An 18,308-nucleotide genomic window follows, 5' to 3' on the forward strand; every position below is an offset into this window, starting at 1 on the left:
CATCCATTCTGCAATATCCCCACTAGCCCGTCCGGATCACTGGGAAAGAAGGACAGACTCTCCCAGCCATTCTGCAATACCACCTCTAGCCCGTCTGGATCACAGTGAAAGAAAGACAGACTCTCCCATCCATTCTGCAATACCCCCTCTAGCCCGTCCGGATCACTGTGAAGGAAGGTCAGACTCTCCCATCCATTCTGCAATACCCCCTCTAGCCCATCTGGATCACTGTGAAAGAAGGACAGACTCTCCCATCCATTCTGCAATACCCACAATAGCCCATCTGGATCACAGTGAAAGAAGGACAGACTCTCCCATCCATTCTGCAATACCCCCTCTCGCCCGTCCGGATCACAGTGAAAGAAGGACAGACTCTCCCATCCATTCTGCAATACCCACTCTAGCCCGTCCGGATCACAGTGAGAGAAGGACAGACTCTCCCATCCATTCTGCAATACCCCCTCTAGCCCATCTGGATCACTGTGAAAGAAGGACAGACTCTCCCATCCATTCTGCAATACCCCCTGTAGCCTGAGGCAACGTTTTATGAGGATGGAATGTCTTTTGTGGATCCAGCAGGAAAACGATGTTCTGGCTATGCGATATTGACGGACAGTGACATAATTGAACATGCCTCTTTTGAAGCAGCTGTCTCCGCGCAGAAGGCTGAGCTGTTTGCTTTGACTCGTGCCTGTATACCAGCAACAGACTAAAGTGGGAACGTTTACACAGACTCCCGTTATGCGTTTGGAATGGTACATGACTACGGGGCTCTCTGGGAACATGGGGATTCCTGACTTCCTCTGGCCACCCCATTAGTAATGCCACCTTTGCAAACAACTTACTCACCGTTCTACAGCTACCTCGAGTTTTGTTCTTCTGAGGGGGCTGCCTCTGAGGAGGAGTGAAAACTGTGGTCCCAGATGGGGTGCCAGAAAGTTCCCGGCCTAAGGTTTCTGATCACCTAGTGGGACAAGTTTGTGTTCCTACACAATTTTTACCAATATTGGTCGATCATATACATGATTTGACACCCCTGGGAAAGGAGGGAATGGTTGGTAACCTGTACCCTGCACACCGTGTACGACTCCTTTGACAGGTGGATCTTTCTGGTGTCTACAAGTTGCTTTTATTGAATTGCCTAAAGTACAATGCTATAGATACTGCTTAGTTATTATAGATGTGTTTAGTAGATGGATTGAAGCTATTCCAACTACCATTAATACAGTTATGACTGTTGTGAAGGTATTATTACGGGAAATAATTCCCAGGTACAGCCTGCAAAAGATGCTGAGCTCTGACAATGGCCCACACTTTGTGGTGAAAATAAATGAAGGGATGTGTAACAAACTAGCTATCAAGCAACAATTCCACTGTGTACACCACCCACGGGCCGCTGGCAGAGTGGAAAGAGCCAATGGCACTCTGAAGAGTAAACTAGCCAGACTAACAGTGGAGACTGGACTCACTTGGTTGAAGGTCCGACCATTAGCCCGATTCCATATGAGGGCTACCCCACAGGGGAAAACAGGGTTGTCACCAGCTGAAATCATTTCTGGACAGCCCATGAGGACACCCTGGGAACAAAGTCTCAGGATTAAAGGCAAAGTGAATAAGAATAAGGAAACTTGGTTCTTGAGGGATATTGGAACTCTGATAAAGAAGAGAGAGATGTATGACATGTATAAGAAACAGGGAGCAAATAAGGTACTAGAGGAGTATAAAAAGTGTAAGAAATTATTCAAGAGAGAAATCAGGAGGGCTAAAAGACGACATGTGTTTGCTTTGGCTGTCAGGGTGAAGGATAATCCAAAGAGCTTCTCCAGGTATGTTAAGAGCAAAAGGATAGTAAGGGATAAAATTGGTCCTCTTGAAGATCAGAGTGGTAGGCTGTGTATGGAACCAAAAGAAATGGGGGAGATCTTAAATGTTTTTTTTTCCGACTGTATTTACTAAGTAAACTGGCATGGAGTCAATGGAAAGAAGGAAAACAAGGACTTATTTGTCCCTGGGACCAATAAGGCAAACAGGGAACTCTGTATTGAGGTCATGGTACCTATACAGATAGAAGAGGAGGAGGTGCTTGCTATCTTGAGGTGAGTAGATAAATCCTCAGGACCTGACAGGGTATTCTCTCGGACCTTGAAGGAGACTATTGTTGAAATTGCAGGGGCCCTGGCAGATATATTTAAAATGTTGTTACCTCCGGTGCCGGAGGATTGGAGGATAGCTCATATTGTTCCGTTGTTTAAAAAAGGTTCTAGAAGTAATTCTCGAAATTATTGGCAGGTAAGTTTGATGTCGGTAGTGGGTAAATCATTGGAGGAGTATTATGAGATAGGATTGACAATTATTTAGATAGACAGGGTCTTATTAGGGAGAGTCAACACGGCTTTGTGTGTGGTAGGTCATGTTTAACAAATCTATTAGAGTGTTTCGAGGAGGTTACAAGGAAAGTGGATGAAGGGAAGGCAGTGGATGTTGTCTACATGGACTTCAGTAAGGCCTTTGACAAGGTCTGCATGGGAGGTTAGTTAGGAAGATTCAGTCGCTAGGTATACATGGTGAGGTAGTAAATTGGATTAGACATTGGCTCAATGGGAGAAGCCAGAGAGTGGTAGTGGAGGATTGTTTCTCTGAGTGGAGGCCTTTGACTAGTGGTGTGCCACAGGGATCAGTGCTGGGTCCATTGTTACTTGACAACTATATCAATGATCTGGATGATAATTTGGTAAATTGGATCAGCAAATTTGCTGATGATACAAAGATTGGAGGTGTAGTGGACAGTGAGGAAGGTTTTCAAACCTTGCAAAGGGATCTGGACCAGCTACAAAAATGTGCTGAAAAATGGCAGATGGAGTTTAATACAGACAAGTGTGAGGTGTTGCACTTCGGAAGGAAAAAATAATGTAGAACATATAAGGTAGATGGTGGGGCACTGAGGAGTGCAGTAGAACAGAGGGATCTAGGAATACTGATACAAAACTCCCTAAACGTGGCGTCACGTGTAGATAGGGTAGTAAAGAGAGCTTTTGATACATTGGCCTTTATGAATCAAAGTGCTGAGTATAAGAATTGGAATGTTATGGTGAGGTTGTATAAGGCATTGGTGAGGCCGAATTTAGAGTATTGTATGCAGCCCTGGTCACCGAATTACAGGAAGGATATTAATAAGGCTGAAAGTGTGCAGAGAAAGTTTATGAGGATGTTGCCGGGACTTGAGAAACTGCGATACAGAGAAAGGTTGAATAATTTAGGACTTCATTCCTAGGAGTGTAGAAGATGAGTGTAGACTTGATAGAGGTATATAAAATTATGATGGGCACAGATGGAGTGAATGCAAGCAGGCTCTATCCACTGGGAGAAAAAAAAAACAGAGGACATGGGTTAAGGGTGAAGGGCGAAAAGTTTAAAGGGAACATTGGGGGAAGGGCTGCTTCACAACTGGGTCTGACAGAGGCATAACTGGTTCTTCTGGGCACATTTTGTCTCACTCCCAACTATTTCCTACCTTCCTTTGTGCAGGTACATAATGTCTAAAGGACCAGTGTTTGTAAATGAGACTCACCAAACTTTCTCCTGACTGAATCACTGGAATCTCCGAGTCAGATGGGTTCTCTCTAGTTGATGCTCTCAATCCTCGGGCTGGTTCACTTGTTGCTGTTCCCTCATCTTCAGTCGTGGTTTTTCTTCCAATAAATCTCTCACTGCAAGTCTAACTTTAACGTGAAAGATAATGAAGCACGTTCACAATGAAAAGGAGAACCAAACATTTCTGCTTAATGTTACTAGGAACAAAACTCACTGAAATTTAAACGTTGAAAGCAAATATAATGATCTCAGTGAACAATCTTTTATTGTCCTTCAAATGTCACAAAGCGATATGGGATAAGAAGGAGCCATCATTCAGTGATGGTAAGACATACGACACAGGAACAGAATTAGATGATTCGATCTATCTGGTCTGCCACACCATTCAAACATGGCTGATTTTTATTTCAACACCATATTCCTGTTCCTCCTGTAACCCTGAAGCTAATTAGCAATCCTGAATATATTAATCTCTGTCATAAATATACCCAAATGGCAGCCTCAGCCAACCTCTGCGGTAACAAATTCCACAGATCAGACAACTTTTGGCCAAAAAATTTTTCTCATCTGAGTTTTAAAGGGAAGCATCTTTATTCTGAGACTGTGCTGTCAGATCACACACTCTCCATGTCTAATGGAAACATCCTCTCCATGTCCACTGTATCCAGGCGTTTCAGCATTCGGTAGGTTTACTTAACCATACACCCCTCCACCACCCCCACCGTCCCTCTGAACTCCATCGAGCACAGGTCCAGAACCATCAAATGCTCCTCCCACAGAAAGCCGATCACTCCTGAGATTATTCATGTGAACCTCATTAGCAACAACTGTACTGAACACATTTCCAGGAATAACAGACAAATCGGTTCCAGGATAATTGACAGGGAAAAGTTGTGCTTTCTTTACTGTTCTACTATCACATGTGTTGGCGCGTGGCCAAGTGGTTAAGGCGTTGGTCTAGTGATCTGAAGGTTGCTAGTTCGAGCCTGGGCTGAGGCTGCCCGTGTGTCCTTGAGCGACGACACCGGTCCCAAGCTGTATGGGTCCTAATGGCCTTCCCTTGGACAACATCGGTGGCGTGGAGAGGGGAGACTTGCAGAGTCTAACAGAGGCCTACAAACTATCACAGCCATTTTCATTTCCAGGTGAAGACAGGTCCATTTCATGAAATATAAACCAAGAAATAAAAATTACCAGTAACACTCAGCAAGTAAGGAACAGCTTACAATACAATTCAATTAATATCATTTCATCAGAATGACTTCAAACATTTACAGTTTTTAGTGGAGATCTCCAGCACAGCTGCCTGCCTGATTTCCACTGTGTGACAGTGAGGGGGGGGGGGGGGGGGAATTTCCAAACACAGTTTGAACACCAAATTCACGGGTCTATTTCTACTGTTGTAAACATGGAACAGCCCATTTACTCACAGCCTCTCCCTGTGAGGATGGAATGGGAACTCATCCTCTCCTCAGACTGGCAGTCATTGCTTCCAAAGGAACTCCAGAAACAAACATCTGATCCCAGACCAGAAATACTCGATCAACATCTCACAAGCACACACAGCTCAATCCCTGGGTCCACTTTGCCTGGATCAAAAACCGTGATCTCCCAGGACCCAACCTCACAGAGTCACACAGCTGAATCTGCCACTTACCGACCCTGAGAGTCTCACACATCGTCCCCACATCTCACACTGGGTCGTGCAATCTGGGATTTCCCCACAACCAATGTCCAGCTGCTCAAAATTTCTGCTTCATTGCAGGACGAGCATCCAGCCCCATCTGCAGAAGCTCAAACTAAAGTCAAAGCCAAAACACCAATAGTTCCATTTGCCTGGAAAGCCCATCACAGGATTAGAGCCCAGGCACCAACTCTCCCAGTACTATTTTCTGCCAGTAAAATGCTGCAGTGTGTCAGCCCGTCACTGTTCATAAACTAGCACCTCCACACCAATGCACAACAGAACTGGGTCCTGATGACCCTCCGGCATTCCAGCTAACAATAACCGATTCTGGAAATGACTCAGCGAGGCCAAAGGTACAAAAGAACACTTCACAATGAAGACAGAGATTGGAAGAAAGATTGCTGATATATAACATTGAGGAGGTGGGATACAAGGCGGACTGAGGATGACCCAGATGGTTAATGTATTTCACTGAAGCGGGGTTGGGGGGTGTGAGGAGACTGGACAGAGTTTGAACAAGATGAACAGATGGAACCAGGTGGGAGATGGGATCAAGGACGATCACTGATGGTCCTCCAGCAACACGTAGGTACTGAATGAATAGTACATACTATTGTACAAAAGATTCTAAAATGACAGAATTAGCAAAAATAACAAGAGCTTTGCCAGATGTATTTTGACCCGCACCAGATTTTTATCAACACACCATAGAATGTTTCCCATCCAGACACTTCACGCTTTGCATGGTAATTACTCTGCCCGTGACTATGAGGAACTGGTAAGACCTTTGGATCCAGATTAGCACATCACAGAAACCATTCTCCACTATAGACTTCCCAGTCCCTCGGTAAAGCAGGCAGTGAAATCAAAGATCCCCACAATCTGGGACGTTCTCCTTTCTTACCCACCCCAATCCGGGAGGAGACACAACAGCCAGAAAGCTCCAGGACAAATGTGAGGAGCCTCAGGAAGCGAGGCGAGTTCGGGAGAAGTTAACGGGACTCAGTGGCCAACATCAGATTTCCCTAACACAATATGGAGGATGCGTGACCACCCATCTAGAGATTGTGAACATACGCAAAGAGATCGTTACATCTATGGTTAAATGGGAGGGACAAATGGGATCACGTGACCGGTGGGTTCTAACACCCCAGACAGAGTCTCCAGCTTCCCAGCACTCTGTGGAAATAAACAGACGCCCCTCACATCTCCTCTCACCTTAAATGTGTCAGATATTTTAAACCCCCAGGAAAAAACATACCCTCTGTCCACTCTATCCATTCCTCTCGTAATCTGATAAACGTCCATCCAGTCTCACCCCAGCCTGCGCCGCTCTGGAGAAAACAACACAAGTTTGTCCAAACTCTCGTTATAGCTCATGCCCTCTAATCCAGGCAGGGTCCTGGTAAACCTCTTCTGCGCCCTCTCCAAGGCTTCGACATCCTTCCGACAATGGGGGCGACCAGAACTGTATGAAACACTCCAGATGTGGGCTGACAAGTTTTACAAATCTGCAACATAACTTCATGAGTTTTGAACTCAGTGCTTCAACTAATAAAGACAACCTTGCCATTTGCCTTCTTAACCACCCGATCAATCTGTGCAGTCTCTTTCAGGGAGCGATGAACCTGGAGTCTAAGATCCTTCTGATCATCGAAATTGTTCAGGGTTTTGCATTTAACAATGTACTGTCTCATACATTCAGGGCTGCAGTGCTACCAGAGCGGAGCCGGAGAGCCGCTCCGACACCTCTGAGAAACAGTCAAAATAAACAAGCGCGGACTTTAGCAAGCCTGGATATTAAATAGAGGGAATTTTACGGAAGCGGGGGTTGGGATGAGGGGGTGTTGGCTAGTGGGGAAAAATACCACTAATAACATTAGGATATTTGATCGTTTTTGGTGAAATCCTGGAGCTGTGACTGTTTTTTATTTAGGTATTTGTGACATTCCTTCTCGCTCAACCCGTTGTCCTAGGAAGCTGGGAAATAGCTGGACACAAATGCAAGCATTCATCCGCTCTTTCCCATGGATACCATTGGATTCCAGGAAGGAGCTATATTAAGCAAGGAATGAACATCGAAACCCATGTTTAAGAGTCGAAAATAATGAAAGAAATATTCACTCTCGCTCATCTTCGGCCTGATTTTGATCAGATACACAAGCTAATCATCCAAAATCCCCTTCTACACCTGGATAAATTTAATTTTGTTTTGGAAGCCAAATGGAAAAAAAAAATTCTAGGTTACAAGCTAGTTTTACGTCATTTCATATGATTAGTAGCTGATCAACTCCTTGGCCTCGCTCCACCAACTGTAGTTGATTGAAAAGAAGCTCTTTTTCTCTTTGTGTTGATAGGAAAAAAGAGTAATTTAGTGAGGAAATGAACTAGATGAAATGCATTTCCAAACCTCCTAAATGGTTGCTCTCCACCCGTTAACATTTGTCACTTCCAAAATACAATATTTTATATACGTATCGTTGCGATAATAATTTATGTAAAGATTCTAGCTTCTTTAACTTTTTATATATTTAAACACTAAACTGGATGTATGAAGGTCGAACCATGTAACACCAGACGTGTGAGGATATTTTGAGTATCGACACTCACAGGTACACTTCAATATATTGAGAAAGGGATGGAGCAGTGGACCCAGAGTGAAGTGATAAGCAGGTGAGAGGACGTACAAAGACAGAGGGGATGAGAGGGAGTGGGACGGAGGGGTATGAGGTAAATTTGTTCACCGGAAGGGGAAATCGATATCCATGCCATCTGGGTGGGTGGGGGCACCCAGACGGAATACAAGTTGCTGATCCCGCACCCTGAGGGTGGCCTCATCTTGGCAAGGGATGGGATGACACGTCGGAACGGGAATGGAAATCGGAATTGAAATGTTTGGACACCGGGAAGTCCCGCTCGGAGTGGATGGTTGAAAGATTAATTTATTATCAAAGCAGGAATTCATAAATAACACTGAGTTTTTTTCCTTTTCCGAGAACCACGAAACAAAGAAAACGTTAGTCGTTCAGAGAAAAAAAAATGAAACTCCCTCCCCACCCCCCCGCATCAAAAGGACGGCATCCCAATCATCAACCCCCAAAACCCACCCCTCCCCCCCGCACAAAAGGGAAGAAAAATATCGACACCCGTTAAAAACGTTCCTACCCGACACAACTGCAGAGGAGCCGGTGTCACCAATGTCGAGGCGGCCGCATCGGGAGCAGCGGACACAACCGGCGACCCCGGAAGATTCACAGGTGAATTGTCGCCTCACCTGGAAGGATGTTTGGACAACGGAAAGAGTTCGGCCGTCCGGCCCTGTCACTGTGACACCCCGAACTCCACATCAAATCCGTCCAAACGAATCTGGGCGAACTTTAATGACCAATAAATATAATTCCTCTCAGCGATCAGCTGTCTGAATGATCCCCTGACTCTGAGAGGAAGGGGTATCTATGGTCCACACTGTCAGGGTGTTGAGTTTACCAGGAGACAAAGACTGCAGGGACGAGAGGTTTTCTGTTGACTAATACACTGTGTGTGGATCCCGCTGGCAATTCTGGTGTTGTGACCCGAATCGAGACAAACACCACGCTGCCCACTCCACCAACAACACGGCACAGCCGTACACATAACAGGGGACTTTACATCCCACAACACTGGATTCAGTGATGAAACCCCTGATTAATATTGTCGTCTCACCGAAAAGTCCATTAACTCTAACCCTGCAATATGGTGTAAAATCCCGCTCCCCATATTAACACGGGTTATACAGACCAAACAGCAAACTGCCGGAGGAACTCAGTGGGTCGGACAGCATCTGTGGAGGGAGATGGACCGTAAACATTTCGGGCCGAGACCCTCCCTCTGGACTGAGAGTGGAGGGGAAATAGAGAAAAGAGGTGAGGGGTAGGGATGGGGCATGAGCTGGGGAGTGAGAGGTGGATTCAGGTGAGGGGGGAGGTGGAAGGTGAAAATAGTGACAGGGGTGGGAGCTCAATGGTTCGGGCAACACGGAGCTGCAGAAAATGGAAATTAATTCCATAAACAATGAGGTTAGAGAGTATTTGTTATAGAGAGTGCAATGAAGATCCACTTGACTGATCCCTGGAGAGGTGGGGTCATAACCTGAAGAAAGATCAAATGTGGTAACTCTAAATGTCATTTAGAGAATCGAGGACTGAGAGGTGAACACATTGAAATGCAGAACATCATTACCGGTTGAACCAGTGATCCCAGTCTCTGAAAAAGGGGATGGGAATCGAGCCAGTGACTCTGTGACCTGGGGGTGGAGGGAAAGGGATCGGGGTAGATATGGTGTGGAAAAGTAGACATGTATCTGGTGTAAATATGGAATAATGTGGGGAATGCGGCGGATGGGTCGGGCAGCATGTTAGGGCCGAGGAGCAGAGTCACCAGTTCAGGAGGGAGACCCTCCACCCGTCACCTGATCCCGTTTCCTGTTCACGTTTTTCTGCAGATCTGCAGCATTTGCGGGTCACTGCTCGACGTGTACATGCAGCTTCACCTTTGTCCCTTTCAGAGAACGCAGTGAGATCCGGATCAAATAGCTCCACACAATTAAATTAGATTATTACATTTACACAATTAGAATAGCTTATTACATTTTTTTTATATATTTTTGTACTATATATATATATATATATATATATATACTTACTTTGTCACAATTGTTAAGATCTTTTGTTAATTAGGTTCTACTGCTACCGCAGAGACAACGAATTTCTTGGCATATGCCGGTGCTATTAAACTTGATTCTGATATTGATATGGGAGACCCACCGCCGGTCACCTGATCCCAGTTACTGTAGATCGTAATGTGAGATTGAAGCATTTTCCATATATTTGCTTTCCACAGAAATGACAACTGGTCAGTTTCCTTCTGTGGTTCCGGAGCAGAAGCTCAGTCTATCTAATATTTCCACACAATTAAAGTGGTGTATTTGTTTATTATCATCACGTACTGAGCTACAGTGAAAATCTTGCCTGATGTACCATCCACACAGATCGATACATTACAACAGTACATTGAGCTCATAGACAACAAAAAAAATAACTGTAACAAAGTATTATGGCTGCAGAGAAAGTGCAGTGCAGATAGACATATGGTGCAGGGTCACGTCGAGTTACATTGTGAGGCCGAGTCCATTTTATCATTCATTTGGCTTATAACTGCAGATAGGAAGCCATCCTTCAGCCTGGTGTTACGCACTTTAAGGCTTTTGTATCTCTTCCCCGATTGGGGAGCGGGTTTGCAGGAAGAATGTACAGGTAATGAGGTTCTTTGTGTACATGGCCTGCTTTTCCGAGGGAGGGGAAGTGTAGGGAGAGTCCATGGAGTGGAGGCTTGTTTCTCTGATGTTCTCTGCTCTCCAAAGTTCTCTGCAGTTCCTTGCAGTCATGGGCAGAGCAGTAGCCATACAAAGGCATGAAGTATCGACAAGGAGCTCAGAGACCTCGGCCTTCACCCTGCCTTGTGTAGCTGGATCCTGGACTTCCTGTCAGATCACCAGCAGGTGGTAAGAGTGGGCTTCATCTCCTCTGTCTCTCTGACCCTCAGCACACATACCCCACAGGGTTGTCACTTTGGCCCTCTCCTTTACTCTCTGTGCACCCATGACTTGTGTTGCCACCCACAGCTCCAATCTGCTAATTAAATTTGCTGAGAATACTACATTGATTGGCCTAAACTCAAATAATATCTTTCAATCGATCAAATGCCCCTGACAAGGTTCAGTCCAAACAAACTTTTCACCCTTCTTCAGGAGATTAGTCAGAGGAAGAGCGAGAGCAGCAAAGTTCTTACAGAACTTACGATAATATCCATCCATTCCCAGAAACCTTCTAAGAGCCTTCTTACCAATCAGAGATATGCTCTTCCCAAGTGTCACTCCCTGTGACTAAGTCATCAATATAGGCATCTGTGTGTTCTAACCCTCGAATTTCAAAATTAATCATTCTCTGGGATGTTCCTGGAGCATTTTTCTTTCCAAAAAGCAAAACATTGTATTCATACAACCTAGATGGTGTCGCAAAGGCAGAAATTTCTCTATGTCTGTCCGTCAATGGAACACACCAATACCCTGTCAACAGATCAATCTTTGTAAGAAATTAGCTATTCCAACTTTATCGATGCAATCATCTATCCTAGCGATAGGATAGGCATCTGTTTTTGTTACTTCATTTACCTTCCCATAATCTGTGCCCCTGAGACCTACTGAATCTGTTTCCACGCTTACAACAATTGCTCAGCCAATTTACATTCTCTACGTTCATGCGATATGGGTGTTGTTTAATCGGTTTGGCTTGACCAATATCTGCATCATGTAATGAGACCGTGGTTTGCTTGCGAACATCGCAAAAGAAATCTTTAAACTTCAGAATTAATTCCTTCAGCTGTTGTTGCTTTGGCTGCAGATGAGCCAACTTGTTATCAATATTTTCTGGAACAACGGAGTTCATTAGCCTAACTGGGACCACGTTTGGCTTGTGAAAAGTCTCAGACGAGTCAATTGTTTCAAGCTCAGTGTTACCAGATTCATATGTTTTGACAACAACACTCACAGATGGTGCCTGATTGTCAAAACAAGGCTTTATCATATTTATGTGTGCCAGGTGTGTTAGTTGACGTAGGTTGTGTGTTGTAATAACATAATTCACATCATTAAATTGAGAGACTATTTCATACGGTCTATTGAATTTCACCTGAAGTGGATTCGTCAACATAAGGCAAGCACCTTATCTCACACCTGGTATTTTCTTTCACAACCCTGCTTATCAAACCAACACTTCATTTTGTTTTGAGAAATCTTTAAGTTTTGTCTCGCTAGACCACAGAATTGGTGTAGTTTATTTTTGAAATTTAAAACATAGTCTAACAAGTTAACATGTACATCCCCATCAATCCACCGCTCCTTTTACAAGGTCAAAGGTCACCTCACTCTGCGTCCAAATACGAGTTCAAATGGAGTAAAGCCCAATGATTCCCGAACCGACTCTCTTACTGCGAACAAAAGCAAATGTATTCCTTCATCCTAGTCGTTTCCATTTTCAACACAGTATGTCTTAATCATTGTTTTGTGGGTAGAGTGAAATCTTTCTAAAGCCACTTGTGATTCCGGATGGTATGTAGACGATGTAATTTGTTTTGCTCCCAGTTCATAAACTACCTGCTGGAATAACCCAGATGTAAAATTACTTCCTTGATCAGACTGGATTTCTTGAGGCAAATCAAATAAAGTAAAAAAAAACTCAGTAAGAGCCTTCGACACAGTTTTATCTTTAATATTTCTGAGCAGTATTGTCTCTGGGAATCTGGACGCAGTACACATAATAGTTAGCAGATACTGATGGCCAGCTTTAGTCTTTGGCAATGGGCCAACATAATTCTCTATAACTTTAGAAAAGGGTTCACAGAATGCAGGTATAGACCACAGTGGGGCCACTGGGGTGACCTGATGAGGTTTAGCCAAAACTTGACAAGTGTGACAAATCCCAGCATTAATTTCTGGTTTACCCTGGTCATCCCTGCTACTCTTTTCGAAACTCTTATTCAGGGTAACCATACGCTTATGAGTTGAAGCAAACTGATCTGCTAATCTAGCAGACTCCTGCATAGTGGCAGCATCATTTCCATCTAAATATGTCTTTATGTCATCAGGGACACTCTTATTGAATTCTTCAGTTAAAACCAACTCGTTCAAGCTGTTAAAATCATCATTTACATTTTTATATGTGCACCAGCGGGCAATACACACAAATTACTCATAAGCAAATTTCATATAAGTCTGGTTCACAGGTTTCTTCAAATTTCTAAACTTTTGCCTTTATGCTTCTGGGACCAACTCATAAGCTTTGAGCACAGCCTGCTTCACTAGGTCATAATGTGTGGTGCGTGGCCAGCTGGTTAGGGTGTTGAACTAGTGATCTGAAGGTCATGTTTTCGAGCCTCAGCCGAGGCAGTGTGAGTGTTTTTGAGCAAAGCACTGAACCACACACTGCTCCTGCACGTTTATAGCCCAGTGGCGATGATTGGTGCAGTATAAAAAAAATCAGCTGCTTCATCAACTGGCAAAGCAGTATAGGCATGCTAAGCCTTTCCCTTTATCACACTTTATGAGACAATTTTCTGTCTGTTTTTCTGCCTCTCTAGCCTCAAACTGCCTCTGCCTTTCCGCAGCCTCAATCTTTAATTTTTCTCACTTGTACTGGAGCTCAAGCTCACGAGGTTCACTTCCAGGAAACACCTCCAACTCCTCCACTTTAAACACACCCTCAGATACATAATGTTCAGCTATCACCCTCTGCATCTGTGCCCTCCTCATTGTCAATTTCACCTTAACAAGTTTTAACCTTTCAGCAATACTCAACAACTCAACCCTTCTGGCGTCCTCTAATGCCTCAGAGGTTGGCGCTTCCTGACATCGATCAACATCCATTGCTGCAAATTTCCCAAACAGAAATAAATCAAAAGAGTTTTCCCCAATGAAATTGATAATTAATCAATCCTCAAATTTGATCATAACCCAGATGCAGGAGAACCGTAACGCTTCAGAAACGAACCAGCAGCAACAGACTACTACTGGAGTCTGTTTTTGATGTGAAAACCACAATGCTTATTAGTATCCACTTATAATATAGTAACTTAAGCAAGTTAAACGAAAATTAACAGTGTTATGTGTATATATGTGTGTAAATTTAACTCCCAAACTATTGAGCTCAGGGGAAACAAGGCTTGGAGTCCTGAGATTGTAAAGTATGAAAGTTCAGTTTATCCACAAAATAGGTGATGGGAGAGATATTTGTAATTTAGGGTAAATGTCAAGAGAAGGTAGTTATGTCGAACAGCAAGGGAGATGAGGCTGCGTGCAGAGCTATGGTGGAAATCTTTGTCAGATGGTACGAGCAGAATCATCTGCAGCTTAATGTGAAAAAGACTAAGGAGCTGGTGGTGGACCTGAGGAGGGCTAAGGCACCGGTGACCCCTGTTTCCATCCAAGGCATCAGTGTGGACATGGTGGAGGATTAAAAATATCTGCGGATACGAATTGACAATAAACTGGACTGCTCAGAGAACACTCAGGCTGTTAACAAGAAGGGTCAGAGCCATCTCTATTTCCTGAGGAGACTGAGGTCCTTTGACATCTGCCGGACGATGGTGAGGATGTTCTACGAGGCTGTGGTGACCAGTGCTATCATGTTTGCTGTTGTGTGCTGGGAAAGAAGGTTGAGGGTAGCAGACACCAACAGAATCAACAAACTCATTCATAAGGGCAGTGATGTTGTGGGGGTGGAACTGGACACTCTGACAGTGATGTCAGAAAAGAGAATGCTGTCCAAGTTGCATGCCATCTTAGACAATGACTCCCATCCGCTCCATAAAGTACTGATTAGGCACAGGAATACATTCAGCCAGAGACTCATTCCACCGAGATGTAACACTGAGCATCACAGGAAGGCATTCCTGCCTGTGGCCATCAAACTTTTCAAATCTTCCCTCGGAGTGTCAGACACCCTGAGCCAATATGCTGGTCCTGGACTTATTTCCACTTGCAAAGATTAACTTATTATTATTTAATTATTGATGGTTTCATATTGCTATATTTCTACACTACCTTGGATGGTGCGGCTGTATCGAAACCCAATTTTCCTCAGGATCAATAAAGTACGTCTGTCTGTCTGTCTGTTCTGCAGGTTCCACAGTGTTAAAATGAGAGAACAGTTGCTGTAGATTTTATCCATCATCTTTACAAATCTACATACGAATTATCACCGAATGTGACTTGTCATGAGGGGTATCATCTTCAAATGAATGACCACATCACACACAGGCAAGGGTTAACACATAAGTGGTCTAAACAGGATATCCCAAATCAGATCCACTCCTATGGGTTAAATGAGGTGACAACCACACATTCGATGTACGGCGAATGGATAATTAACCCACCCTTGTGGGCATAGGAATGTTCTAAACAGTGACCTTTGGCCACTATTTCCCTGGTTTCAATCCTTTCATTTTTCATCCGTCTCCGTCTGACTCTGAGTGTCTGTGTCCTCGGTTAAAACGAAACAAGCTGCGAGCGATGTAAACAAGCTGCAAGTCAGACTTCTTAATTTCTGTCTCTTAAAATGACAGTCCACAGCAAACGAAACCTAGGGATTCATAACAACGGCCACTCCCCACTATGAATTGACGTGTTCCAGTAGTTGGGATGACTGAGTGAATCCCTTCCCACACTCTGAGCAGGTGAACGGCCTCTCTCCAGTGTGAACTCGCTGATAACTCAGTAGGGTGGATAGATCAGTGAATCTCTTCCCACAGACTGAGCACGTGAACGGCTTCTCCCCAGTGTGAACTCGATGATGTCTCTGTAGATTGGATAACTGAGTGAATCTCTTCCCACATTCTGAACAGTTAAACGGCTTCTCCCCAGTGTGAATTCGCTGATGCTTCCGTAGGGTGGATGTATCAGTGAATCTCTTCCCACATTCTGAGCAGGTGAACGGCTTCTCCCCAGTGTGAACTCGCTGATGACAAAGTAGGGCGGATGAATCAGTGAATCTCTTCCCACATTCTGAGCAGGTGAACGGCTTCTCCCCAGTGTGAACTCGCTGGTGTCTCTGTAGGTGGGATGACTGAGTGAATCCCTTCCCACAGACTGAGCAGGTGAATGGCTTCTCCCCAGTGTGAACTCGCTGATGATTCCGTAGGGTGGATGAATCAGTGAATCTCTTCCCACATTCTGAGCAGATGAACGGCTTCTCCCCAGTGTGAACTCGCTGATGACTCAGTAGGGTGGATGGATCAGTGAATCGCTTCCCACAGACTGTGCAGATGAACGGCTTCTCCCCAGTATGAACTCGATGATGTCTCTGTAGATTGGATGACTGAGTAAATCCCTTCCCACAGACTGAGCAGGTGAACGGCTTCTCCCCAATGTGAACTTGCTGGTGTGCCAGTAGGTGGGATGACCGAGTGAATCCCTTCCCACACTCTGAGCAGGTGAACGGCCTCTCTCCAGTGTGAACTCGCTGATGCCTCAGTAGGGTGGATAGATCAGTGAATCTCTTCCCACAGACTGAGCATGTGAAAGGCTTCTCCCCAGTGTGAACTCGATGATGTCTCTGTAGATTGAATAACTGAGTGAATCTCTTCCCACATTCTAAGCAGGTAAACGGCTTCTCCCCAGTGTGAACTCGCTGATGCTTCCGTAGGGTGGATGAATCAGTGAATCTCTTCCCACATTCTGAGCAGGTGAACGGTTTCTCCCCAGTGTGAAATCGCTGATGCTTCTGTAGTGCGGATGAATCAGTGAATCTTTTCCCACATTCTGAGCAGGTAAACGGCTTCTCCCCAGTGTGAACTCGCTGGTGTCTCTGTAAGTGGGTTGACTGAGTGAATCCCTTCCCACAGACTGAGCAGGTGAACGGCTTTTCCCCAGTGTGAACTCGCTGATGACTCTGTAGGGTGGATGAATAAGTGAATCTCTTCCCACATTCTGAGCAGGTGAACGGCTTCTCCCCAGTGTGAACTCGCTGATGACTCTGTAGGGTGGATGAATAAGTGAATCTCTTCCCACATTCTGAGCAGGTGAACGGCCCCTCCCCGGTGTAAACTCGCTGATGACTCTGTAGGTGGGATGACTGAGTGAATCTCTTCCCACAGACTGAGCAGCTGAATGGCTTCTCCCCAGTGTGAACTCGCTGATGTACCAGTAAGGTGGATGACTTAGTGAATCCCTTCCCACATTCTGCGCAGGTGAAAGGCCTCTCTCCAGTGTGAACTCGCTGGTGACTCTGTAGGGTGGATGGCTGAGTGAATCCCTTCCCACAGACTGGGCAGGTGAATGGCTTCTCCCCAATGTGAACACGCTGGTGAGCCATTAGGTCAGATGACAGAGTGAATCCTTTCCCAGATGTTCAGCAGATGACCAGCCTCTGCCCAGTGTGAACTGACTGGTGTGTCCACAGGTGGGAAGACCGACTGAACGCCTTCTCACACACAGAACAGGTGAATGGCCTTGCCCAGTGTGAAATTACTGATGTACCTTCAATTGTGATAACCGACTGAATCCATTCCCACTGTCTGAACGGGTGAACAGCCTTTCTCCTGTGTAAAATGACGGGTTGCCAGTTGGTCAAATGACCGAATAAATCCCTCCCCACAGTTGAGCAGGAAGGATGGTCGATTGAATCCCTTGCTCCTTAAATATCTAGAGAGAGACAACAAAACTGGTGTGCCGTGTTTGAACTTCCTGGAGACAAATTCCTTCTTGTTTTTAACCTGTAAAAAGATTTACAAAATCCATCAATGGGTGTAGGACAACATTTCAGATGAGATTACTTCAGTTACCAAGGTTTGACCTGGTATCGCACTGTTTCAGTGAGGTTCTACCCAAGTTGGACAGAGAAATCATCTCCTGACTGGGCAGAGTGCTGGTATCTGGAATGACCATCAATTCTTTGATGCTCTTCCTGTTTCTATAAGAATGGGGCATTTCTGTCATCTCCAATTTGTACCTTGGTGGAGTTAGACTCTCTCCATTGGTATTATTCCCTGTTCCTGCTGAGCTGCATGGGTGCCTGGCCCCACAGTAACAAAACCAGTCTCATGCAATTAGTCTTTCTTGATGTGCATCTAGGATTTTCTTTTATGTATTATTAACGTAAAGTGCCACAGTTTTAATGCCATATTAAAAATTCCTGTTGAGGTGAGTGGTTGGTCCGCACAACTGTTAAAAAGACAGAGTGAATTTTTGTAATATTTCACAGTCTTGTAGAAAATTACAACACAGAAACAGGCCCTTTGGGCCATCTAGTCTGTGCTAAACTATTTAAACTGCCCACTCCCATACCCCTACCATCCAGGTACCTACATGAACCTCTGAAATGTTGAAATTGAGCTCGCATGCACCACTTGAGCTGGCTGCTCATTCCACACCCCGATGACTGTCTGTGTGAAGAAGTTTCCCCTCATATTCCCCTTAACATTTCACCTTTCACCCTTAACC

The 18,308-nt window shown here is 44.8% G+C and overlaps 1 protein-coding gene across 1 annotated transcript in view; it reads right to left on the minus strand.

Annotated features, from left to right (window-relative positions):
• LOC132387680 (zinc finger protein 850-like) overlaps positions 1 to 18,308 on the minus strand; it is a 98,574-nt gene that overhangs the window by 3,226 nt on the left and 77,040 nt on the right. The window contains exons 4-5 of the mRNA XM_059960053.1: positions 14,913 to 17,214; positions 3,569 to 3,715 (exon numbers count right to left, since the gene is read on the minus strand). Coding sequence (XP_059816036.1) covers positions 15,481 to 17,214 — 1,734 coding nt within the window. The 3' untranslated portion in view covers positions 3,569 to 3,715; positions 14,913 to 15,480. The remainder of the gene's footprint in view (positions 1 to 3,568; positions 3,716 to 14,912; positions 17,215 to 18,308) is intronic.

Source organism: Hypanus sabinus, unplaced genomic scaffold, assembly GCF_030144855.1.
Source record: "Hypanus sabinus isolate sHypSab1 unplaced genomic scaffold, sHypSab1.hap1 scaffold_209, whole genome shotgun sequence".
NCBI classification, from domain to species: domain Eukaryota; kingdom Metazoa; phylum Chordata; class Chondrichthyes; order Myliobatiformes; family Dasyatidae; genus Hypanus; species Hypanus sabinus.